This window comes from Saccoglossus kowalevskii, chromosome 5 (genome assembly GCF_978046115.1).
Source record: "Saccoglossus kowalevskii chromosome 5, keSacKowa6.1, whole genome shotgun sequence".
Classification (NCBI taxonomy): domain Eukaryota; kingdom Metazoa; phylum Hemichordata; class Enteropneusta; family Harrimaniidae; genus Saccoglossus; species Saccoglossus kowalevskii.
This window is the reverse complement of record NC_140645.1, coordinates 38645750-38673421: the sequence shown is the minus strand read 5'-3', so window position 1 is coordinate 38673421 and position 27672 is coordinate 38645750. Positions and strand designations below refer to the sequence as shown.

General features: G+C 36.4%; 1 protein-coding gene and 1 long non-coding RNA gene across 3 annotated transcripts; one reads left to right on the top strand and one right to left on the bottom strand.

The window, feature by feature from the left end:
• Positions 1–930: 930 nt before the first annotated feature.
• LOC100378452 (protein white-like) lies at positions 931–27617 on the bottom strand. 2 transcript variants are annotated; one of them, XM_006825970.3, is made up of 18 exons: positions 27230–27617; positions 25176–25224; positions 24592–24778; positions 16986–17057; positions 15987–16085; positions 15688–15854; positions 14638–14812; positions 13671–13772; positions 13469–13497; positions 11819–11924; positions 10704–10835; positions 9575–9667; positions 9285–9342; positions 8410–8487; positions 6746–6851; positions 4725–4825; positions 3804–3874; positions 931–1792 (listed from the first exon to the last, which is right to left on the bottom strand). In XM_006825970.3, exons 1-18 carry the CDS (start codon positions 27510–27512, stop codon positions 1673–1675), a joined length of 2028 nt encoding a protein of 675 aa, XP_006826033.1. In that variant the 5' UTR covers positions 27513–27617; the 3' UTR covers positions 931–1672. The 2 variants fall into 2 exon arrangements, with proteins under 2 accessions (XP_006826033.1, XP_085355526.1); XM_085499400.1 differs by lacking the exon at positions 15987–16085.
• LOC146746121 (uncharacterized) lies at positions 14726–24549 on the top strand. Its single transcript, XR_014929451.1, has 3 exons — positions 14726–14778; positions 16686–16776; positions 24331–24549. It is a non-coding gene; the product is annotated as an uncharacterized LOC146746121 (long non-coding RNA).
• Positions 27618–27672: the final 55 nt, after the last annotated feature.

Genomic DNA, 27672 nt, shown 5'->3' with positions numbered 1-27672 from the left:
AACGAATTTGTGAAAATAGGTCATAACCATCATAAAAGTGTAGGAAATTAGATGAGCACAGTGAATCCATTTTTCCCAGTTCCCTGCCAGTGCGTATAACGCTTTCAAACACTGACGTATGCGCAAATTGACTACATGGGGTAAATTCCCGGATGAATACATACGAATATGTCAGGAAGTACTAGTTGGCATACGAAAAATTTCTGATGTCTGTCTCAAGTAAACCTTCCGGAAAAGACTAATACACACATATTCACGCCGGTCTTTCGCACCATCTCAAATATACCAACCTTATTCTAGAGAAATTTTGGTCTGAAAATAGGACGACAAAACTGTCTATTATGTAGAAAAGGGCACGTTTTGTTAAAAATTACGTCATTTCGGGAACGAAAACGGCATTTTGCAAATAACTGTGCAAATTCCGAAAATTGGTGACCAAATATTCGCTAAATAATCATTTGGATTTTCGAAATCTGACCCATATTTAATAATTTCCCCCTGAAAAAGTTTACCTTTATCTAGCAAATTGTCGTGAAAATGTAACTAATTTGGAAGCACATCATGGATGCCATCTCCTTGTGTGTACCATCCCGCGAGTAGTTTTGACCTTGAGCAACCAAGGAAGGTCAGACCTATTAATCTAGTTTGATTATGATTTAAATTAAATATATTTAATCATTTTACTCAATATATTATCTTGGTAATAAATAAATCGGAAAAAAAAGTTGTTTTTACAGTAAACTTATCGCCATTCGTTTGATGGCATAAAATTACAGTGCACGTACGCCGAGATTTCCCAATACGTGCATGGAATTATATGTTAGATGTTCATATCATCGAATACTGCTACATGTGTTGTTCGGGTAAACTATATTACGCCAATCACAATACAAAGTCACAGTTATTTGTTTCGCAGCTAATATAGAAATATTGTATTGCGTGAAGCAGTATTTATATTTTAATGAATCAATATTGAAACGATGAATGTTACACGTTATCACCGGTATAAGTCGCGTAGTCATTATTTTAGTGTAATGGATGGATTATACAGATATTCAAATGATTTGCTTTCTCGAATTACTGACTCAAAATTGACAATAATACCTGCAGCTTGCGAGTGTTAAATATTTTATAATTTCTTGCAAAATATTGTATAAATTTGAATTTACAATTTCGAATGTGAGCGTAACTAGAAAAAAGAACACATTTGGAAATGAAATTGACATAGACGGCGTTGATGTAAACAAGATGTCAGCCTTAGTTCTTTGCCGAAAATGAGTTAGTCGGTTGCCAGAAATGAGTAAGCCAGTTGCCGAAAAAAAAAACGAGTTGGTTGCCAAAAACTAGTGAGTTGGTTGAAGAACAATTTGCATTGTGTAAATCGACAGCAAATATATGACAGATGCGCTTAATTAATGAATTTCAAACTGAACAAAAGTAGTACAAAACACATGTATTTGTTGTCAGGATATATTGTAACAAAGATTATATCATCAAACCACAGCTTCTGGTTGCCACGCCAACAAAATAAGAGTAAATTCATATTTTAAAAAAAATGACTATACAGTTCTATACACGTTTTACTCAAGTCGAAATGTTAACACAATCCTAAAGCAAGTTGAACTCTGGTATTGCAATCTTGTAAAACATCAGATGATTCAATTCCGTCTTTTCATTGGTTCTTTGAGTGTCCAATTCTTAAGTATGTCCGACCAAGTAGAAATAAAAACGCTAAGATTCGAAAGACAATCGTGACTACAAATAGCATTGCAATATTCCTTGGAAAGTTTTCCTGAAAATAAAATGAGACATCCTCTCACTGTCATGTCACATGTTGAAAAAAATCAAATTAAATCGGTTTTAATTAATCTACTGGCCAGGCGTAACTCTGTCAACAGGCGAGCATAATGTCCACTATGCGTCAATGATATATTGGTTCCATAATATGTGGTTAAGCCTAAAGCCAGACCCGAAAGCGCCAGCTGCAGATAAATAATCTGTTTCTGTTAAATAAATGTATGAATGACAAATAACCTGTCCGATTCTTTAGAAAAGCATATTGACGAATTGAGATTGAGACTGACCAATATAGATACACAAATAACGTGTCTAATCGTGCGAACAAAGGATAGTGATAGGTCTAAAGACGTGCGTTGCACCCGGTTTATAGAGTTAAACCAACAGGATTCTATGGCGGAGGGGGGTGTAAACACAAATAAAAGCGCATTATATATGTTGGTAAATGCATTGCATACATTGAAAAGACGGGTATTTTTTTTTTAATGATACGAAAAATTCCAAATATCAGACAAATGGTAACACATGTGTCAACTTTATTACGTCACCAATCATTGTTAACTGGACCATGCCACGATATAATCTGTTTCGGCACCGGCCTCGCTTTCATTTGTTTTTGTAATGTAAATTTCCATGACTCAAAGTACTATCAGGGGGTAAATTCTCTCCACGGGGTCTCCACACTTGTCAGGGGGGAAACTCGTCTCGTCTCTATATCTCGTCCCCTTGAGGTGCGGGATCGAGAAAGTCACTTGAGCTTTACAGTCAAATAAGACACACACAGTGAAATACGTTTCAGCTCTCGTCTTAGTCGGTCAATCGAGCACTCTATAAGACACAGCGCCCTGGGGAAAAAATCCCCAAGACTCTCACAAGGCTGACCCAAGACTCTTTTAGACTGCGTCAACACTCGCTCCAAGGCTCTCCAGGACTCGACTCGACTCTCCAGGACTGCACTCTCTCTACTGCCTCTATCGTGCTGTGCTCCCCAAGACCAACTCAATCTCTCTTTATTAACTCTAACCAATTGCAATGCAGTAAAAAGACTCTAGAGCGTAACCTTCAATCATAAAGCCAATCACACTAAGTACTGAATACGTCATATCTTTTGATTAATCGTTCACTACATTAATAACTATGGATACCAACTGTCAGAATCGCGACGGTTATCTGGTAATTAGTTCCAAATCACTGAGCCAAGTTCCGACCAAAACTTCAAATAGGCCTAAACGATGACAGACATAACACAGCAATTCGCTAATAATCAGCGTCGGTCAACAGATACGCAAAAACAAATTCATGACAGTACGGTAGCAGGAATGTAAACGGATGCATGTAACACGTGTGTATGTATAGCGTTGTTATTATCATAGAATAGGCTTATATTCTGAATGAATGTAATTTGCATAAATTCAATTAAGTTTAATGATTGCAACTCTAATTGGACAGTAAAAACAAATTACAGTCACGCGAGACACATTCTCAAAACAAATAAATCACCGTTGGTTACAGCTTGTCGTTATTTTGACATTATACGTGGAATCCGCATCTTATCGTATCGTGAAAACGATTGCTCGATATTTCCAAAATGGCGGGAATGTTATAAAATGAAGTTCATATCCAGAAAGTTCTGGTAATTTATACCACGCCGGTCTTCACACACAAATAGGTTGGATGGGGAATATGTGTAATTAGGGCATTACCAATATGAAATATTATTATTATTATTATTATTATTTTTATTACAGCGCACTACGGTCTGAAATTCAGAACTGTTACATTTGTGTTAATTTAACAATAATCCCATCTTTGAAACCTTGGAATATTCCCAAGACAGTGCATTGTTCCCGCTTTATTGGTTGAATTTCTATACGAATATGTTTCATCTTCATGACAACAGTATTACAAGAATATTTAATTTTGTATGACTTAAAGATATGACAATAATATTAAAGCTGCATTTAATCTCAATAAAAATAACAATTAAAATAACTACGTATACTCACCAAGTAAAAGTTATATTTATCAAGAATAATGGCACCACTGTGAAGGCACTTTGTTGAATTACGATTACATTCTAAGAAAAGAAGAACTTATTACCAGTATTTACCACAACAATAGATATGATCTCAGCCGAAAGTTACGGCATTCAACGACAAATACATCAAAATCTATAAAACGTGCCATCGTTTATTATTCAATACATGTATATATCGCGGGAATTACGAATGTACATGTACACATGTCGTGCTCTGATTCGCTTACGGGGGTTATCCCACTCTGGATTATGCGACTCAGAGTGTTCTGTTACGGCCGAAAACTCTCAGAAAACGGTACTTTGGGATGGTTGTTGAGACTCCCCTGAACAGTGTAACAAGATTAACCATGCGTGTGTAACGCATATAAATTTGATTGTTCAAAGTTGAGTTCTTGTTGTTTTCTCGAATTTTCCCCGGCTCTTCGCTCGGCGTTCAGTCTGCGTTTCTCAGCAGCGCGCGCAAAGCCCGTAGAAATACGTGGTACAGTGGTGGGTGTCTTAGCAACGTGGAACGTCTGGTGACGTAGCTCCGCCCCCGATGATACTCAACGTCCATGCACCTAATGATCAGCTACATAAGCTGATGACAAGTATAGTAGACTGTTGAGTGTACATAAACATGCTACTCGTGTTGAGAAATAAATGGCTGACTAGAGGCCATTTCCTTTCGATAGCGCTGTCGCTAGAATAAGACCTATATTTTTAGAACCGATATGAAAAGTGTATTTGCATTATATTATACAGTGAGCCATGTGTTGTTATCATATTTTACATGGAACCATATCCTGGACAGATAATCAAGCGAAAACGTGATTTGTAGTGAATTTTATCTCATCCCGCGACAGTCTATGAGCACGAATTAAATTGCGTACGTGCACTGCATACTAACCTGTGTTTTCATAACCATACCATTGCGTAATTGAAAGACATTCATAACCATACCTGGTATAGGATAAGTATTCAAGCCATCGCAGATATACGGGAATCGACCTGTTATAAAATGTAAATTTTCTAATCAGTTACACTTCCAGACTGAGTTTTGCCGTAGCTTGTTTAAACTGTTCGTATATATGGCAATGGCAATGTGTTATAACTCGTGTAAGGTTGAAATGTGCTTATCTATTTGTTTGGGTTATGCACGTTGATGTATTTGGGACATTAACCCAGGACACCGGGATTAATAGGCCAGAATCCGCCTGTCGAACGCAAGATTATTTTTAATAAATAGACAGATATTTTGCGTTTAGTAAATAATTGAGATCTAAAGTTTGTTTTTTCAACGCCATTTAATAAACTATAGGAAGTATAAGTGTTACCATGGCAGTGGAAGCTAAATACTAACAGGCATTCCAGGCGTTGAATACAAGTGGGTTACCAACTGAACGATTCGGTTATATGAAACTGCAATATGAAACTAATCCACAAACTCAAATGAATTGTCTATCCATACCCGGGTAGATATAATGTATATACAAGAGAACTGGTGATGGTTGTAGAACCATAACTGCCTCAGCTCAAAGATTGTTATGTAATACAAGGGAATGTAAAGGGAAATGTATTGTAATGTTACCTCTGTGTAATTTACAATATATCTGCATTAACCTTCACTGTGAAGGACAATATGGGAGTTGACCTAAATGACTGGTAGAAGCAATGCTGGTCAAATTTTGCGAAATAGTAGTTAGAATTTCCAGATACGCAATCGACACATTGTGGGATATCAAAATATGGATGATAAACAGCAAGTGATATTTCCAGAGATGTAGTTGGAATTGAAGCAAAGAAGTGGCCTATTAATCCATGAAACATACTCACACATATCCGTACACACATCCTGTCTTATTGTGTGTGGGCAAAGCTGTCATGCACACAATCGGAAAAATATGTTATTACTGTATTATTAATTATGAACAATAAAAACTGAAATTTAGAAAAACTATGAAATACTAATAAGGAAAATATGTGATTTGCTGTACAGTTCCCAGAAAATTATTACAAGTCCCAGAAGTACATACGAATCGTCAAAACGTACAGTTTGGTGACAGTTGGAAATGATACCAAGATTTAAAGCGCGGTGGTCGTCGCGCAGCGCGTGTTCGAATTTCATGTAAATAAACAATGTATTTTACACGCGTTGTATATACGTCGCTATATGTCCCATATCGAACAGGACGCGGCACGACGACTGTCGCCATTTAACAATTCCATGAGAATGTCGCAACGTTCTTTTAACACATGAAACAGATGTGCATTGGTTGTATAAACCCGAATGAAAAGTCTGGAGTCACGGCGAATACTTCTAACGAGTCACCCCTCATTGATACCCTGGCGAAGCATGTCCATTGTTTCACATCGACTGTCCCAAGGGATTTTCGTCTTCTCAATTTATCAAGATAAACGTCCCAAGGTTGTTTTGTTTACTAGAAGGACATGTCTTTTGGCAGAATTTCTTGTATTAATTTCCATTGCACAAACAAGTAGCAAATATTGTTACTGAAGCACAGAATTTGCATGATTTTTTCTCCCCGGCCATTCACACAAACTGCAAACGAAGTCTTTCACCTTTCCAGTTGTTAACACTTTGCAACCGCATTGATAGATGTATTTTGACCCCGGATTCTGACCTTACATTCCGGCTAAATTTACTGCCCTTTCATGCCAGTTCAATTTCCTTTAATTATTACATCCAAATTTCGTGATATTTAATATTTAAAACCAACCTTTATTTCACAGTCACTTTAGTTTTCACTTTTCTAAAATTATTTTACAGATCCAAAGACTTTTCACTCCCATCATGCAATCTCCCATAGTACTTCCGCAGACACAGTGGTGATCGCCAACATATCTACAAATAACCTCGCTCTCAGGAGCTGAGGAATAAATAGCTCATAGTAATCACAATAGACTTACTCGACGTTGATGTAAAACCCAGAAAATACTTCAATAGGCAGAATAATCATGGCTGCCACTGTCAACGCAACGCCGTCATTGGTACATGCAGCAGATACTGCTATTCCTATAAAAAAGTACAATCACACATTATGTAGGTTATATTTGAGCTTGGCATACTCTGTGAATGTACACTGACTTTTAGACAATATTTACAGTATTTACAGCGGGAAAAAACGGATTGTGTTAGTTCTGGTCACCGAATGAAGACAATATGTCAATTTTATTATTTGGCATTGGGATACAGCAAATGAAAATACAGATAAATATAGATACTGAAAAAACATGGGCTGAAAAAAAATATACATATTGTTATTTACGTTATATACGAGAATCATAATTGTTACAAATTTCCTAAAATTTGACAGTTAATTTAGTGTGATGACATCCAGTGAAAACTTTGAATTCCGTTTGAAATTCTTTAACGTGGTCAGCACAAATATAATTATTTATTTTATCTCGAAAACACTATACAAATTATCATTATATTCATTGAAATCTAAAGCAACATTGTCACAGTTGCAAGACATTGCTGGTCTTGTTCGTCTTGGCGGCGGGAATCCAATTTATTTAATGGTGCCCGTTTAGCGGTACGCAAGTCCTGAGCCGTCCGTTCTACGTCCATGTCGCACCGTGCGAATATTGCGTGCTAGACTGGTCCAGCTATGACCATTTTATTTTTTATTTAATAAATCGTATAAAGAAATAAATCTTGTTTATGGGACTGGTTTATTCTGTGGCGCATTCATGATGTGTTGTGACGTTATAGAACACTTCTAAAAAAAACTACGCGTACGTCATGGTTTTGTAAACAAATCCGGCGGCTTGCCACCCACGCTATCAACAATTATGTCGGCCTATCGCATGTGAGCCGTTTTCTATGGGCTGTAACAGACGCATCATACGTAACACAATAATCACGCACTGGTCGAAGATATTGAGTTTTGAATGTGTATGGTATGTACAGTTATAAAATCACTACATACTGTACTTGTTGGTAACCAAAATCAATTAATGGATGTATTGCTTGAAAACTGTCTCTAGTGTTAATATTTTACGAGCAAATGTTGTACTTACTTATAACATGATCTCAGTAATTAAAAACAAATTGAGACATTACCGGCAGCGCACTGATACTGTGATTATAATAAACGATACGCAGTTGGAGGGCAAAATAATAAGCGCGTGAAAATATATTTAATTCTTAATCAGATGGTGTAAAAATGACGCGGTACTAGTAGGATTAAATCCATTTTTAATTAACATCGACTTATGAGATAGCGGTCAGACAGTCCGGCTAATCAAGTAATACTTATACAAGCATGTATTCGGCAATATGCCACTTGTAGATTTCTGAGGTGCTTGTCTATTCCCTTATCATATTATCGTTTAAATTTGGTTCGCGACACGAACACGCTTCACCAACATGTTCACGGTGTTCAAGTGATTAAAAATGTTTTCTGAACTTCACAATAATTCAATTTACATGTAAAGTCCTATTGTTAGATATTTAGAGGTCTAGTTACGTGAGTATAACACGACTAACTACGAGTTTAACATAATTGGTGACGTAATTAGACATCACACCCACGAAATTAAATTAAAATTAAAAATAATGTACAAACCTAGAGAGGCTGCGGCAATTCCTACCAGAAACAAAAGTAATATATGTAAAAGATACCGTTCAATTGCAGGGTTCAATCCTGTAACAACGTGATAATAAAATGACATTAATTGAACGCTGATTATTAATCAAAAGTAAGTATACAGAAAGTACTGCTTTGTACGTGAAACAGAGATGGATATTGTCTTTTACAGTATGCCAATCAAGTGTGCGATACTATAAGGAAAGTATTTACATTTCGCACTGTATACGTTTATGGGGTTTAACTTTACGTTTACGGTGACACTGTAACCAAGAATGCTAGCAGTTGTGATGTACAGCGGTACATGGGCCATTGTCAAATACAAACATCCATTTTTTCGATGTTAAAGTTATATATTGCGGATTATCACAGATTAACTACATTGTAAGTATTGAAGACAATCTGCCCCCCCCCCTCCCCCAGTATAGTTCATGACTCAGCTTCAACGCCGAGGGCGACTAACAGACGGAACATGAAATACTACCCATGCAATAAACACATGCAAATAGAGAAAGCAATGACGTCACAAACGCGGACGCCGAATATACAACATATATATGGTTTCACACTAGTGAATAAAAGTTTGTCTTTAAACGTTTAAAAAGCATTGACCAATGTAACATCCTGTTTGTATGGTGCCTCAAAATATACAAAATATTGCATTTATGGAGATATATTAGGTTGAAATTTGAAGACAGGCTTGTTCGTCATTTTATTAATGCAGTAGGACATGCAGACTTTAATAAATGCGGTAATTTTCACATTTACTTTTTGCAATTTACATGTGTTTTCATGAAACGATTAAAATTGTGAAACTATGTCTATTTAATACAATAATAGAGTGGGTATTTTACCTATCATCCAATAAGCTGCCGTCCCAGCAAGGAGAGCCACAAAAAAAGCAGTCGGGATCTGAAAATTAATCGTAAGTTATCAAGCTCGGACTCGGTGAGTAGAATCTTGAGTCAAAAGCAATGTGCAGAATGATAGAACCGTATACAATTCTTATGGATTATTCAAGAGCCCCCTACTGTGACCATATTTAGACAAACATACATGCACTATCACGTTGATCTACAACACACCACTATATGTCGCATGAAAGTACGTAATTCAACTGATTTACACCACATTATTGACCTACCTCTGCTAGCGTTTTCGATATGTAATATGTATCTGTACGATACATTCCATTGAAATGCTCACGAAAAAACATTATAGATTCAGGCTGTATAGTCTGTGGAAATAAGAATTATGACATCACCATACACAGAAATTACATTGTGATGACAGTATTATGGAGAATTACCGCCCATTTTGTTTTGTGAAAAAAGATACATGATTACTTCTATCATCGTGATCATTTATTCGAAGACTACATCATCAATTATTGGCCACATTTTTATCTTGCAGATATTCGCCATAGTGTGTTCAATATCTCCAAACCTTCAGGTTCTTTGCAGTTATGTATAAGGTAACACCACGAGACGTGGTGTGGACGTAGTGTGGACGTGGTGAAGGCATGGTGAGGTCGTAGGCGTAGTGTGGGCGTGGCGTGGGCGTAGTGTGGGCGTGGTGAAGGCATGGTGAGGTCGTAGGCGTAGTGTGGGCGTGGCGTGGGCGTAGTGTGGACGTAGTGGGGGCATAGTGTGGACGTGGTGTGGGCGTAGTATGAACGTGGTGTGGACGTGGCGTAGTGTGGGCGTAGTGAGGGCGTAGTGAGGGTGTAGTTTGGACGTAGTGTGGACGTAGTGTGGACGTGGTGTGGACGTGGTGTGGACGTAGTGTAGACTTGGTGTGGGCGTGGCATGGGCGTGGTGAAGGCGTAGGCGTAGTGAGGGCATAGTGTGGACGTGGCGTGGGCGTAGTGAGGACGTAGTGAGTGCTTAGTGTGGGCCGGGCATGGACGTAATGGGGACGTAATGAGGACGTGGTGTGAACGTAGTGTGAGCGTGGTGAGGACGTGGCGTAGGCGTGGCGTAGGCGTAGAGTGGGCGTGGTGAGGGCGTGGCGTAGGCGTGGCCCGAGACAACTTCTAAAGTAGTAGGTATGTTCAACACAATTTCCGATAAACAATTCTCTGTTGCCACTGACTACTCAGCAGTCTCGTGCACACCTACTCGTGGTGTGACGCTATCGCTGATTGGCTATTCGCAATATGGTAAATCGCGATGTGCTGATTGGTTATTCGCGCTGACAATCACTTGGTCAGTGTATAAATCCTGAAAACAGTTGGTGTAAATTTAAGTCCCCATAAATCGTGTACAACCTACCCTAATTGTGAGATAGTAGGAATCCACGCCTATTAGATATAGCATGACATACAGCAATCCTTGGATTCCCTGTGCCCCGGACACAGTGTAAGGAATCTGAAAGGACACTATGCCAACGAATATAGCTGTAATCTAAACAAAGATTGAATCTAAAATTGGAGCTTGTTAGTACAGTGAGTTAAAATGTGGAGTTGTCAAGGAAAACTTATGTAACAAAAATAACATACACAGTTATGATAACATAATAAACATGATAACATGATAAACGCGGTAGGTTCCCGGGAAACTAAACGGGTGAATTTTGAAACGGATGAATTAGCGTTTGTTTTAAATGACATCATGCAATTAATTATTGACGAGAACATTGATTCGGAAGAAGAAATTAGTAAACAAAAAGGTAAAATGGCTACAGACGTATTTATAACTATTGTAGCGTTGAATAACATTTTTAAATGTACAATTGGTTTCTGAAAGGATTTAATAGAGGCATGTACCCAATCTAAATTAGTAAATTTACACTATCTATGAACATAATTCCAAATAATTATTAAAAACTTTAGATATATGAGGCAGATATTTATTTAAGTATGTTTTTAATTTATATTATACTGAGCCAAATTATTAGGATGACCATACTACGCATGCGCAAACAACACCAAAACAGTTTTAAAAAATTGTTGCTGACAAAACTGTTATTCGACGCAATGTTATATGGATTATAGAATTTGAATACTTTGTAAAAAAAATACAGCTCATAGTCATTTGATAGGTGATTTTCCGTTCAACTGCGAGATCTCGCGAGTTGCTTGAAAGACGCGTGCCGAACATCTGCCGCAAAGATCGAACGATTTGATTTTGAACTCGAATTTCTTGGCTTAGATTTTTGACAGGGGAATATTGACCATCATCAAATGTGTACAGCACATTATTAAGCATGGAAATATCCCCAAAAATACTTTCGCGTTTGTCGAAACCTACGCGATGTTTGTCTCCACTAGGACGCTATAACTATTATCAGACATCATTCTTTCGCACAGTCGATTGTATTTGGGCTATCCACATATATCAGAGTAATAAGGTAAGGTAAGTATACGTCACGTGGTAGTTGTACTTACGACACTATTGATGATCCTCAGTTTCATTCGTCCTGGATCGCGTAATACTTGAAGGCTACCTCTCCACATCAATGCCATAAACTGCTGAAGCCAGCCGTTTTTATATCTGAAATACAAATAACAATCTTCTCTGATTTCCATTAATTATGTTATGTGGCCCAGAAGTTGCAGAAACAAACCTAGACACATAATTCTTTACTGTAAATCTGTAAAATTAGCATGACAGTATTTAAAGCGGTGGAGTCGTCACCTGCGCATGCGTCAGATTGCCATAGCGTGTCATTGTTTACAAACAAGCGTCTACCCATGAGCCTTTGCGTTTTAGCGTTTTTAGCTTGGGACTCAATTCCCGCGCGTGCGCAGATGACGACCCTCTCGCTTTAAATTACTTGTATTACATGGATATAAGCCTGACCAGCATTCACAAAAGGAAACATAGTTTCCATAGAACACAATATAAAGAATTATTACATTGACATACCACTATTTTGAAAAAATGATTTAAGACATCCAAAAGTATTTTGTCAGTCAGAATATATATTGTTGACCAGGCAACAATGTTGTATAGGGGAATCAATAATTACAACACTAGTAAGATGGGAGATGTTGAATTGTTTAAGTTACGAACATCGAGTTACGAAAACGCCGAGTTACAAAAATTATCACGCCTATATTTTAGAAACCACGCCCACTTTTGCGAAACCACGCCCTAATTGTACTCGATGTCTAATTAGCAATTAACAGAACTTCGAGCTACGAGAAGCATACGTTAAAACGCGGTAGTCGTCGCGCTGCGCATGTGCGAGATATATGGGTCTTATATAAACAAAGATGGCGACTTTGACTGTTGCGCAGATCAACGAGTACGAACTGAAACGTTTCCAAGCTTTAATCAGGCAATTTTCATGTGATTGGAAGGTATCGAAGGAGTCACCGTCGGTTATCAATGAAAGTCGCGCCCAGGTCAAACCTCATACTTGTGATTTCCATTTGAAGAATGCATTGGATTGTGGGAAAATCAATGTTTATCAACACAAATGTCGCACATGCGCAGCGCGACGACTGCCGCGCTTTAAACAAAACAAAAATCTGTGTTGCCTGTAAGTTCGGGTAACTGTTAATTGAACATCGAGTTACAATATGGGCGTAGTTTCACAAAAGTGGACGAGGTTAAATAAATAAATAAATAAATAAATAAATAAATAAATAAATAAATAAATAAATAAATAAATAAATAAATAAATAAATAAATAAATAAATAAATAAATAAATAAATAAATAAATAAATAAATAAATAAATAAATAAATAAATAAATAAATAAATAAATAAATAAATAAATAAATAAATAAATAAATACAATTTGTCTGATGTTAATTACAGGAAATTCATGATATGTTTCTCCCGAATACATCACTCCCACACATTAGACACTATGAAATAGGTTAATTCCTCGCGTGATTAATACTCGAATTCACATGGACTCCACTAACCCTGACACACTTAAGCGCAATTTTCAGAACTAAACATTAAATTAAAGATATATCACATACTGCATATGGTAACTGACATTATTAAGTGTTCAGGTTCAAGTTTTAACGAAACGTACATTATCATTACTACATATACATGAATACTTTTGATAAACTTACGGTGAACTTGACGTGGGATGTAATCTGTTCTGTAAATATGAAATATCAGAAAAAAAAGAATAAGGATAAACTGGCTACCACGTGACTCGCTTGACATTCTTTGTAAAATTATCATCATTATCGACACGTGAATGTATCACGTGGTTTGCGCGTGAATCATACTATATTCATTACACACAGTTATTGTATGGTGTTTACTTACCATGATTGACTTTCTTCGTATTCTTCCACGTAACATTTGATCGTGTATTACTTCATGGACTTTTGATTTATATTGTGAAACATCGTAGCAGTCACAGAGAGGCTAAAGCAAATGTCAAAAAATATATTTATTGTATCACCATACGTTTTGCAGTAGTCTCGCGAGGAAAATTGCGTCCTTCCCCAACCCCACTTGTTCCAAGATGGCGAACCTACATAGCAAGTGCATAAGCAAGAGTTCCATACTGGCAATGTACATCTGCTTGTGAGTGGTTGAATCAGGAAGATGCATTTACCCTGGCAGTACGCGGGGGTTACTCACATATAAAAGGTACACATACGATCGACGTTTGCCACGCGCGCTTCAATACGTTCGCATTACTTTATCCATAGGGTAGCACAACAAACTCACGGCCGTATCGTGGAACAACGGCGATTTGTGTATATTATGCGTTTTTATTTTCTGTATCAATACAAAACGATACAATGAACTAGTAGGTCAATTTTCTGAATGTTGGCTAAATATGCTAAGTTTTCTAAAGAAATGTCAGTGACTTTTCTGTCGATTTTCCTTTTCTGGAAATTGATGTAAACAGGTAGATTTACTGAACCAGTATTAAAATCTCGATTTTGTGTCAATTCAATTCAATTACAACTTTGAGTACAGTGGGCGTGATATCATGCCACATCACCAAATCTGATGCATGACTACAGGAGGTTTATAACCGTAAATATGGGATTACTGTATTTAAGTAGGCATCTGACATGGCAACAGTGGGCGGTAAGTGCTGTGTACGGTAGCAACGACAGACAAGTTATGACGTGTTTGTAGATTTGGCGTCAGGTGTACTATATGCAATCTACTAAAATTGGTGACAATTAATGACTCGTACTTAGATGGTTAAGAGCATCAACATCTAGGTGGGATCGCATGCCACGGAAACCTATTATCACGTGATTATGATTACCTCAACCTGCTGGCGGTCTGCGTCATCTATATCCTTGGTAATCGACAATGTCTCAATAAAATAATCAGACGGGTTGTACATATCTGGACACTTGTATCCATATTTAGCGAAGTAGTCGACAGCCTCAGTAGCGGGTCCCATGTAAGCACACCTTCCTTCTGTTAGAAACATTATGCTGTGAATTTATAACGGATGTGTTAGTAGATGAAAAACGCCACCTACGATTGGAATTTTCTCATATATAACTACATTCGTTCAGTTTGTCGTCTTGGTTTCTAAAACATGTTCCACTGATCAATCAAAACCTTAACACGTGAATTGAAGAATATGGTTGCTTTTTGGAGTGGAAGGGTGCCAATGCAACGGGTTCCATTTATACTATTGTAGGTATAGCAATCTTTGTTTAAACGGTAATGGGATTTACGCAGCGCGTGTTTCAAACTCGCGTAAACACACAATTAATTTTATTACACGCGTTGTATCCTCGGGGGCGGAGCTACGTCACAGACGTTCTGCGTTGCTAAGACGCGCATCACTGTACCACGTATTTCTACGGGCTTTGTGCGCGCTGCTGTGGAACGCCGGTGGAGCCGGTGAAAATTCGAGAAAACAACACAAACTCAACTTTGAAGTAATCCTGAACAACCAAATTCATATATGTTACACACGTAGGGCTAATCTTGTTACACTGTTCAGGGGACTCTCGACAACCATTGCAAAGTACCGTTTTCTGCGACTTTTTGGTCTTTGTTTTCACCGCGAGGGTTGCCAAGCGGTAGAAAATGCCCGGATGTCCGCCCCTGTGGATACGGCGCTACGAGGCCCATATCGAACACTCCACTGCGCCACGACCACCAGCCTTTAGAACATGTTGTACACAAATCGTTCTTAGTATTTAACAGTGTTACGTTTTAGTTTGCCCTGGGTACATTATACATGTTACAGGCACCAGTCCAGATAATAAAATATCCATGGCTAAATGGTATGTATGTGTTGAGTATGTGCATTTTACAATAATCAATATAGGACAAACTGTTGGATTCAACTTACTGATCCAAATCACAAAAGACCTCCGATGCTGGCTGATGCATAGTACATATGACAGCATGTCCGGCACTGGCTAAGTCACTTAACTTGCTGACCACAGTCCTAGCCATAAACGAGTCAAGTCCTGTCGTTGGTTCATCACAAATCAGTAGAGGTGGGTTGGTTATTATCTGAAATACACGAAAACGTTCCATATATGTGTACCTTGAAATTTGACTAAACTGCGTGTGTTGCGCCCTTTGGCAATCATCACGAACCAACGATAGAGGGCGCAGGCTACGCGATCGTGTCGAAAAGTTTACCTCGGACGCCACCGCGAGTCTTTTTCTTTCTCCTCCTGATATGCCGCAGGTTTCAGTGACACCTCCAATACGCACATTGGCACACTCTTTCAGGCCAAGCTGCGTGTAAAAACATACAACGTCATAGTTCATTATTTTGAATTTAATGTATCTCCGTGAAATCCGGCAAACAAATAATTTGAATGGCATAAATTATAAAAAATACTAATACTGAAAATTGTCGGAGATTAGCATATAAATGTTATACATTCGTTATGTAAGTGAATTCATAGTTGTATCCCGCCAATGTGATTGGTCAATTGTAGCAGTCACGAGGTGGTGTGATGTGTATATAATTGCTCGAAGTCCTACTGTTTTTAGTATCGGTGTTTACAGTAGCAAATTTTATTTATATAGTTTCTATTGCTTGTATTTTTCATCAACGATGGCCATTGTAATGGAGAAATAGGGCTTATAAAGTTTTGTGCACTAAAGGAATGTACGTTATAACAACCACTGAATTCTATGTCATTTATTTCGAATATTCGATGCGGAAATAGTTTAGTATGCCCTAAACGTGCACGATTTTCCGTGCGTCTGAATTCGGATTTTCTTTAATTTTATTCGTGAGACAGACAGACAGCCTTGGTTTCTGTAACGCCGATCACCGTGGATGTAAAGTATACTGTTCATACTTATAACTTTTCACTTTTCCACCAGCCTGATTTATTACTGCCGACATGAGCCTTGATGTCTTTTCATTGAAGAAACAGGTCCTATGTCTAATGCTAAAGCATCTTGCTGTGTATTGGTGAGTGCGGGACATCATTTTTGTTCATAGTAATTTATAAGTGTGTATATCCATTAATACGTTGCTAAATGTTTGGGGTCAGAAGTTAAAGTTTGCCAACGGCCTAATAACATGACATAATGCAATGTAATTTGATATATATATTGTGTTCTTTTGTTGACGTAACATTTTCATTGACTTGCACTATTAGATATATACGTAGTCGTTACCTCAACTATGACTTCTTCCACACGAGTCATGCGTTGATTGTTCGGAATGTCCCTTTCCATTCTGAGCAACGCCTGAAAACAATGCAAAAATAAATCGGCGTGATCAATATGATCGTCTATTAATTATTAATTATAAATGTGATTGCAAAGTGATATAGGAGAGATAGGTTATTGGATTTGTAGCATGTCCCCATCACATTACACTACCAATAAAACGGTCAACATCTGTATCACTTCCCGCCATGCCATTGAGATACAGAGGGTGAATAAATATGACGTTAGCCGCTGCGGTCGCTGTTTTGTTCCTTCAAGACTTGTGTGACTCTTCGCTGAACTTGTTCAACTGCTATGCTCTTCATTACTGGGCTCATACCACTAATTGAATTTCCATAGACGACAATGTTAACATATGACGAGATTGCTATATGAAAATGACGAAGAAAGTTGAAAATATGGCTCAAAAATGGGAAATCAACATGCCAGTAATCAACCATATGAAAAAAACTAACATGTTGGCCAGCTCAAACTCTTGCAAATCTCAGGTAAACAAGACACACCTACTGTATTTGGATTGCACCAAGAGAAATCACTGGAAAAACACCAAGATTAGAACATCCATTAACACACAGAATAAACCCACAGGTACACAGCCGCTAAGTAGTAAACAAAAGACCACATGTTGGTCTCACCTCTGACCCAGGTGATTACGCCCTCAAACAGGGAGCACCTGAGAAAAATAATATTTAAAAAATTTCATTGGTTCTTGCTGGGCATTTAAATTGAGGGCTACGAGCAGCCATTGGTTAATTAGTGGCATGAGACCTTCAGAGAAATAAGAAGGTTTAATAAAGTTCTTGTTGATCTTATATATGATGGAATATCATTAGACGAGTAATTTCCCATGCAAAAAAAATCCCCAAAATTTAAACCCTGGGAGTTATTTATCAAAATCTACCACTTGGTGGCGCCCTATACCCAGACAATTAGTTGTAGAAAGTGGCAACATACACACTCAGCATAACACCAAAATAGATGGTAGGCAATGAATATAAGCCTGATTATTAGATGCAGTACTGTAAAATATAATGTTCTCATTCACCACAAACAAGTACAGACCAACGTTTGGCATGATTAGTAATTTTAATTAATTTCTAGAAATAATACATAGAATAATGACAATTAAAAGTAGTTTATCACTATAATTTAAAAAAAAAAAAAATTCTACTGAATCAAAAGTCTCAATTCATCAGCTCATTATTTCTCCAATTAATTAAAAACAAAAAAACAATTCCACGGTATCTGCATTTAGGCCGGAGACCTGTGACGGGCAACCTTGGATATACCAAAACACAACAGTGGTTTGATTTACCATGGCCACACATAGAATTTGCTCAACATAAAATACTTAATCAAATCTTATGTGAAAAAAAGTAGTTCAACGAAACAATTTTATGATTTAAAAAGAAATAAAAATAAAAATATACAAACAAGAAAAGGATCTAAATATAAAATACTTGTATTACACATCCCTGATCAAATTAAATTCAAATCAACAGGATTTCTGATTAATTGGGGGGGGGGGGGGTACATGCACTGTTCAATAATAAACTCAAGATGGGATTAATTAGCTAAAAATTCACAAAAATTCTGAGAAAAGAGCAATAATTGTGAAATTGAAAGAGTTGTACTACTTGGCTAATATACTGACAGTATGCAAATCTCTTGTCAGTGACAAGATACACAACACAATTTTGAGAATTTATTTAAATATTTGGGATTTTGACCTCATTAAACTTTGAATACGGTACATTAGAAATGACCGCACTACAAATTGTTAAGTTTGTCTGCCATAATGTGAAAATAAGACAAAAAACCCATAAAATGGGGTTAAGCATTTTTCTCAGAATTCCTAGAGCCATTGAAATTAGTGGTGACATGAATAATTCATTGATGAATGAATAAAATTTTTGGACCAGTTTAATAAAAACATTTATATTTACAGACCACAGCCCAACCACAGCCAATTAATAAGATTAGGGCAAAAAATATACCGAATTACAAATTTTCAAAATCTTCAACCAAGATATAAGAGATTGACAGAAATGGGTGAAACGCATAGCAAAATATAACATTTCTGGATAAAAAATTACTCCATTGTGTCTAAATAGTTGAATACAAAGCAAGAAAAGTGGTAAAATAAAAATAAAAAAGATTCCCAGTTACTTTGCACTATACCTGCCAAATCAATGGAGCTGATCTCATGAAATGTGTGCTTGAACACACAACCTCATAATTATCAGATCTATGCAAGGTCAGGAGAGGTCAAAAATTATAATAATTAGGTCAAAGTAAACTTTGGTTATGTAAGATGAGATCTGCCAAAAATGACTAAATTCCAGTGAATAGAGCCATAATTATGGTTAAAACAACAACCTCAGGTGGTCCTAGGCAAACTGTTACTTCAGGGCTCATACCACTAATTGAATTTCCATAGACGACAATGTTAACATATGACGAGATTGCTATATGAAAATGACGAAGAAAGTTGAAAATATGGCTCAAAAATGGGAAATCAACATGCCAGTAATCAACCATATGAAAAAAACTAACATGTTGGCCAGCTCAAACTCTTGCAAATCTCAGGTAAACAAGACACACCTACTGTATTTGGATTGCACCAAGAGAAATCACTGGAAAAACACCAAGATTAGAACATCCATTAACACACAGAATAAACCCACAGGTACACAGCCGCTAAGTAGTAAACAAAAGACCACATGTTGGTCTCACCTCTGACCCAGGTGATTACGCCCTCAAACAGGGAGCACCTGAGAAAAATAATATTTAAAAAATTTCATTGGTTCTTGCTGGGCATTTAAATTGAGGGCTACGAGCAGCCATTGGTTAATTAGTGGCATGAGACCTTCAGAGAAATAAGAAGGTTTAATAAAGTTCTTGTTGATCTTATATATGATGGAATATCATTAGACGAGTAATTTCCCATGCAAAAAAAATCCCCAAAATTTAAACCCTGGGAGTTATTTATCAAAATCTACCACTTGGTGGCGCCCTATACCCAGACAATTAGTTGTAGAAAGTGGCAACATACACACTCAGCATAACACCAAAATAGATGGTAGGCAATGAATATAAGCCTGATTATTAGATGCAGTACTGTAAAATATAATGTTCTCATTCACCACAAACAAGTACAGACCAACGTTTGGCATGATTAGTAATTTTAATTAATTTCTAGAAATAATACATAGAATAATGACAATTAAAAGTAGTTTATCACTATAATTTAAAAAAAAAAAAAATTCTACTGAATCAAAAGTCTCAATTCATCAGCTCATTATTTCTCCAATTAATTAAAAACAAAAAAACAATTCCACGGTATCTGCATTTAGGCCGGAGACCTGTGACGGGCAACCTTGGATATACCAAAACACAACAGTGGTTTGATTTACCATGGCCACACATAGAATTTGCTCAACATAAAATACTTAATCAAATCTTATGTGAAAAAAAGTAGTTCAACGAAACAATTTTATGATTTAAAAAGAAATAAAAATAAAAATATACAAACAAGAAAAGGATCTAAATATAAAATACTTGTATTACACATCCCTGATCAAATTAAATTCAAATCAACAGGATTTCTGATTAATTGGGGGGGGGGGGGGTACATGCACTGTTCAATAATAAACTCAAGATGGGATTAATTAGCTAAAAATTCACAAAAATTCTGAGAAAAGAGCAATAATTGTGAAATTGAAAGAGTTGTACTACTTGGCTAATATACTGACAGTATGCAAATCTCTTGTCAGTGACAAGATACACAACACAATTTTGAGAATTTATTTAAATATTTGGGATTTTGACCTCATTAAACTTTGAATACGGTACATTAGAAATGACCGCACTACAAATTGTTAAGTTTGTCTGCCATAATGTGAAAATAAGACAAAAAACCCATAAAATGGGGTTAAGCATTTTTCTCAGAATTCCTAGAGCCATTGAAATTAGTGGTGACATGAATAATTCATTGATGAATGAATAAAATTTTTGGACCAGTTTAATAAAAACATTTATATTTACAGACCACAGCCCAACCACAGCCAATTAATAAGATTAGGGCAAAAAATATACCGAATTACAAATTTTCAAAATCTTCAACCAAGATATAAGAGATTGACAGAAATGGGTGAAACGCATAGCAAAATATAACATTTCTGGATAAAAAATTACTCCATTGTGTCTAAATAGTTGAATACAAAGCAAGAAAAGTGGTAAAATAAAAATAAAAAAGATTCCCAGTTACTTTGCACTATACCTGCCAAATCAATGGAGCTGATCTCATGAAATGTGTGCTTGAACACACAACCTCATAATTATCAGATCTATGCAAGGTCAGGAGAGGTCAAAAATTATAATAATTAGGTCAAAGTAAACTTTGGTTATGTAAGATGAGATCTGCCAAAAATGACTAAATTCCAGTGAATAGAGCCATAATTATGGTTAAAACAACAACCTCAGGTGGTCCTAGGCAAACTGTTACTTCAGGGCTCATACCACTAATTGAATTTCCATAGACGACAATGTTAACATATGACGAGATTGCTATATGAAAATGACGAAGAAAGTTGAAAATATGGCTCAAAAATGGGAAATCAACATGCCAGTAATCAACCATATGAAAAAAACTAACATGTTGGCCAGCTCAAACTCTTGCAAATCTCAGGTAAACAAGACACACCTACTGTATTTGGATTGCACCAAGAGAAATCACTGGAAAAACACCAAGATTAGAACATCCATTAACACACAGAATAAACCCACAGGTACACAGCCGCTAAGTAGTAAACAAAAGACCACATGTTGGTCTCACCTCTGACCCAGGTGATTACGCCCTCAAACAGGGAGCACCTGAGAAAAATAATATTTAAAAAATTTCATTGGTTCTTGCTGGGCATTTAAATTGAGGGCTACGAGCAGCCATTGGTTAATTAGTGGCATGAGACCTTCAGAGAAATAAGAAGGTTTAATAAAGTTCTTGTTGATCTTATATATGATGGAATATCATTAGACGAGTAATTTCCCATGCAAAAAAAATCCCCAAAATTTAAACCCTGGGAGTTATTTATCAAAATCTACCACTTGGTGGCGCCCTATACCCAGACAATTAGTTGTAGAAAGTGGCAACATACACACTCAGCATAACACCAAAATAGATGGTAGGCAATGAATATAAGCCTGATTATTAGATGCAGTACTGTAAAATATAATGTTCTCATTCACCACAAACAAGTACAGACCAACGTTTGGCATGATTAGTAATTTTAATTAATTTCTAGAAATAATACATAGAATAATGACAATTAAAAGTAGTTTATCACTATAATTTAAAAAAAAAAAAAATTCTACTGAATCAAAAGTCTCAATTCATCAGCTCATTATTTCTCCAATTAATTAAAAACAAAAAAACAATTCCACGGTATCTGCATTTAGGCCGGAGACCTGTGACGGGCAACCTTGGATATACCAAAACACAACAGTGGTTTGATTTACCATGGCCACACATAGAATTTGCTCAACATAAAATACTTAATCAAATCTTATGTGAAAAAAAGTAGTTCAACGAAACAATTTTATGATTTAAAAAGAAATAAAAATAAAAATATACAAACAAGAAAAGGATCTAAATATAAAATACTTGTATTACACATCCCTGATCAAATTAAATTCAAATCAACAGGATTTCTGATTAATTGGGGGGGGGGGGGTACATGCACTGTTCAATAATAAACTCAAGATGGGATTAATTAGCTAAAAATTCACAAAAATTCTGAGAAAAGAGCAATAATTGTGAAATTGAAAGAGTTGTACTACTTGGCTAATATACTGACAGTATGCAAATCTCTTGTCAGTGACAAGATACACAACACAATTTTGAGAATTTATTTAAATATTTGGGATTTTGACCTCATTAAACTTTGAATACGGTACATTAGAAATGACCGCACTACAAATTGTTAAGTTTGTCTGCCATAATGTGAAAATAAGACAAAAAACCCATAAAATGGGGTTAAGCATTTTTCTCAGAATTCCTAGAGCCATTGAAATTAGTGGTGACATGAATAATTCATTGATGAATGAATAAAATTTTTGGACCAGTTTAATAAAAACATTTATATTTACAGACCACAGCCCAACCACAGCCAATTAATAAGATTAGGGCAAAAAATATACCGAATTACAAATTTTCAAAATCTTCAACCAAGATATAAGAGATTGACAGAAATGGGTGAAACGCATAGCAAAATATAACATTTCTGGATAAAAAATTACTCCATTGTGTCTAAATAGTTGAATACAAAGCAAGAAAAGTGGTAAAATAAAAATAAAAAAGATTCCCAGTTACTTTGCACTATACCTGCCAAATCAATGGAGCTGATCTCATGAAATGTGTGCTTGAACACACAACCTCATAATTATCAGATCTATGCAAGGTCAGGAGAGGTCAAAAATTATAATAATTAGGTCAAAGTAAACTTTGGTTATGTAAGATGAGATCTGCCAAAAATGACTAAATTCCAGTGAATAGAGCCATAATTATGGTTAAAACAACAACCTCAGGTGGTCCTAGGCAAACTGTTACTTCAGGGCTCATACCACTAATTGAATTTCCATAGACGACAATGTTAACATATGACGAGATTGCTATATGAAAATGACGAAGAAAGTTGAAAATATGGCTCAAAAATGGGAAATCAACATGCCAGTAATCAACCATATGAAAAAAACTAACATGTTGGCCAGCTCAAACTCTTGCAAATCTCAGGTAAACAAGACACACCTACTGTATTTGGATTGCACCAAGAGAAATCACTGGAAAAACACCAAGATTAGAACATCCATTAACACACAGAATAAACCCACAGGTACACAGCCGCTAAGTAGTAAACAAAAGACCACATGTTGGTCTCACCTCTGACCCAGGTGATTACGCCCTCAAACAGGGAGCACCTGAGAAAAATAATATTTAAAAAATTTCATTGGTTCTTGCTGGGCATTTAAATTGAGGGCTACGAGCAGCCATTGGTTAATTAGTGGCATGAGACCTACTACGCATGCCTCTACGTAGCAGTTCCTCATACATAATGAGAGTGCCTTAAGAGTACAATACTTCAAACTCAGCGTCAGTTGGCAGCAACAAAATGTTAAAATGTCACTTTAATGGCGTCGTATATAACATAATAAAACATACTGTAAACATGTTTTTTTTAACAGCTAGCATGTTATTTTAGCTAATTCAGCTAACCTGTAATTTCTCTAATTCTAGGTGCAGCTAATTTAACAGAAAGTATGTTCTCACAGGGAGATAGTCGACACTTTAGCTAAATTAAGATTCTGTTAATTCATGCCAAATCCGCTACAATTGCATGCAACTATTTCAACGTGTTCTACAGTACATACCTGACATCATAAAAAATACATACCTTTATTTATTATTGTAAATAAACAAAGGCATACCTGACATTATAATAAAATATAATCCTGACATAATAAAAAAATACATACCTAATATGTAAACTATACTTACCTGGAATTGTAAATGTTCTCTGACAGTGAGTGTGGTGATAAAGAATTCATCTTGTTGTACATAAGCCATTACACTAGTTATAGAGCTGTCTACAAGTTCACCATTAGCCATTATATTACCCTGTACACTTAGGTTACCATCACTACGAAATGTCAGCGTATCCAGTAATGTAGACTTGCCACTTCCACTGAAATATTTGCATACATTATTATTAATATACATAATTAATGGGTATTTACTACAGTGAAAACATCATTTGAGTCAGAAAGAATTTTGCTAATTCTCATAATTAAAATGACTGTAACATTCCCAAATTTTAACCTATTATCGTTTTGTGAAAAGTTAAATATGGTGTCATTACTTATGTACATGCTTGCTGAATCGTTCTAAGCATTCGAAAGAGAGATGCAATACAAATATTATAATTATTATTATTATTACGACGTGGCTACCACGTGATATACACGAACAACGTGCTGACTACGTAACACACACGCACCACGTGGTGACCACGTGAGACGAATACACGGCGTGTAATAATCGAGTTGTTATGAGTACTGATGTAGTTTTGAAGATGAGCTCACCTCGGTCCAAGTATGGTTAGCATCATGCCTGGTTTTACATAGCCACTAACTGTGAAAAGAAAATAGACGAAGTTTCGTAAATATTGAGTATTAACAACAAAATGACAACACAGAGGAGCTAGAAATGACGCAGTAAATGCACAAGAAATGCTTTGTGTCATGTAACATGACAATCATTTTTATTCTATCAATTTTATTCTTTTATTAAAATGGAAGCACTTAAGCATTCCACAGAGGAACCGTAACAATAAAATAAATGGAAGAAATAAAGTAAAATACACTGAAGTCCATATGAACAAACTAATAATAAAAAAGAAACAATCAAAAACGAATATGCTTAGATCATGACTTGATGAGAAGTGAGGAAGTTTGTCACATGAATACACATAAGTTCAACACTGGGTAATAATATGTCATTGAAGGAAAATAAACGAAAGAAAGTTCTATCTCTGGAAATCTCACCAAACAAACATTTTTCTAAAGTATACAAATTCAACTTTACAGTTATATATATATTATATTCATAACCTGTATTGGGGGATTAAAGGACGGTGGTCGTCGTGTCGCGTCCTGTTCGGTGTGGGACTCACAGCGTCTCACACAGCGCGTGTAAAATACATAGTTTGTTTGCATAAACTTGGAACACGCGCTGCGTGGCGACCACTGACCTTTAAATCACTGGCTCAAATTATCGCTGAATATGATTTGTTCGAACTATCACTGATATATATCTTTTTTATCTGGAGTTTTTATTAGGCTGACCAAGGTTAGGTTTAGGTGAAAACCCGCAATCACATTTGCCCCTGGCATTTACGTGATAAGAAGTTATGCTACAAGCTGTGTTCACACAACAGGGTTACATGCAGCGTTCCAAGGGCTTGGACGCAATTGTCAAGTGCTGCTCGTACATATGGGGTGAGAATACCGCCAAAATTAGCTGGATTTAATTATTTGAACATTTTTCAGTTGTTTGTTTGTATAGTTGTTCGGTTATTATTTGGTCGTTATTCAGTTATTTAGTCTTTATTTAATCTTTATTTTGTGCTTATTACTACAGCATCGTATTGCTATTTGTTTTTTTATTTTAACTTGATTTCTTAATTATTTCATTATTGTGTAATTGCTACAATATTATTTTGTGTTGTTTCATTATGTTTCAATTGTTTCATTATTTAGACATTATCTTGAATCTACATTGCAGTCTACATTGTCATTCGGTTCGCTTGACTTGCGATTACCTGTCCTACATTAGGACCCCGATATAGATGTAGTAAGTTCAATCCGTGGTCCCATGAAACAAGTTTCCAAATAAAGACCAAACAACTACAATATTCAAATAATGACACTCAGCCAATTTCGGTGGTATTCTCACCCCATAGGTACAACCGTTTGCACATTTTTATGTACTTTTGCAATTTGCTAACTTGCCCTAACATTAGCGTTTAAAAGGCGTGTTGGTGTGTTGGCAGCCTGTCAGAGGTGTGCAGAATACAGACATTTCACGGGAATACTTAGAGTGTGTTGCTTTACAAACAAAATCTATATCTGAAACAAGAGAAAGACTCAAAATTAATGTTTTCGATAATCAGGATTTTATTTTTATCGAGATGCACAATTAGAAAACTCTCAAACAAGCTGGAAATCTATAAACAGTTAAAGCTTATTATGGCTGGGAAAAACATATCTGGATTTTTTTCATTTACTCACATATTGTGTCGTGTGAAGTAATTACCACCCGAAACGAAGTGGGTGTGAATTTTAGTGCACTGGCGCAGGGTAAAAGGTCGAATTGACATTAATCATTAGTTGCTGACACAGTTGTGTTTTCGCATGTCAGCCTCACATTGACCTCCAAAAGAACACTCAGGTAGGGCATACTGACTTTATACAATACATATCTTTCACGGGTATTCACGATATGTTATACTGTCTCCAGCGAAAGGAGTTCCATATGTAATGTATATATGAAATCTAGTGCGCCCATACGACATTCAGATTGAAGTAGGTGAAACACCTTTTTGAAAATGGGTGTACGTCTCAATATAAAGTCATACCTGCTCGTAGTATGTTAACTCGGCTATCGGAGAATTCGGTATTTCGTTGTCTCATAATTCGCTGCCAGAGAGATGGTTCCGCTGTTGGGTCCTGTCTTGTGACAGAGATATCACTCCACGTCAATGTAATGCTGTCATTATTGAATATGGTAGATCGACGACGTTCCCGAAACTTGAAGAACGCTGTACTTGTGTGTGGAACTTCTGGCTCCGTGTCCGACGTTCTGTGAGAGTCTGTGTAAGGACTCCGGTGAGCCAGAATCAACCGATCCCGTTCTTCCATTTCAACTTGTCTACAACCAAGTGCAAAACCTTTTACCAGGAGCTTCGTAGATTAAATATACCTTGTCGGGTTTGTATTGGCGTAGCTATGCCCTTTGCCCCCTGTATAGACTGTTCACTATTTTGATGACGTCACAGGTATAACCTGTGGTCTTCAAGTT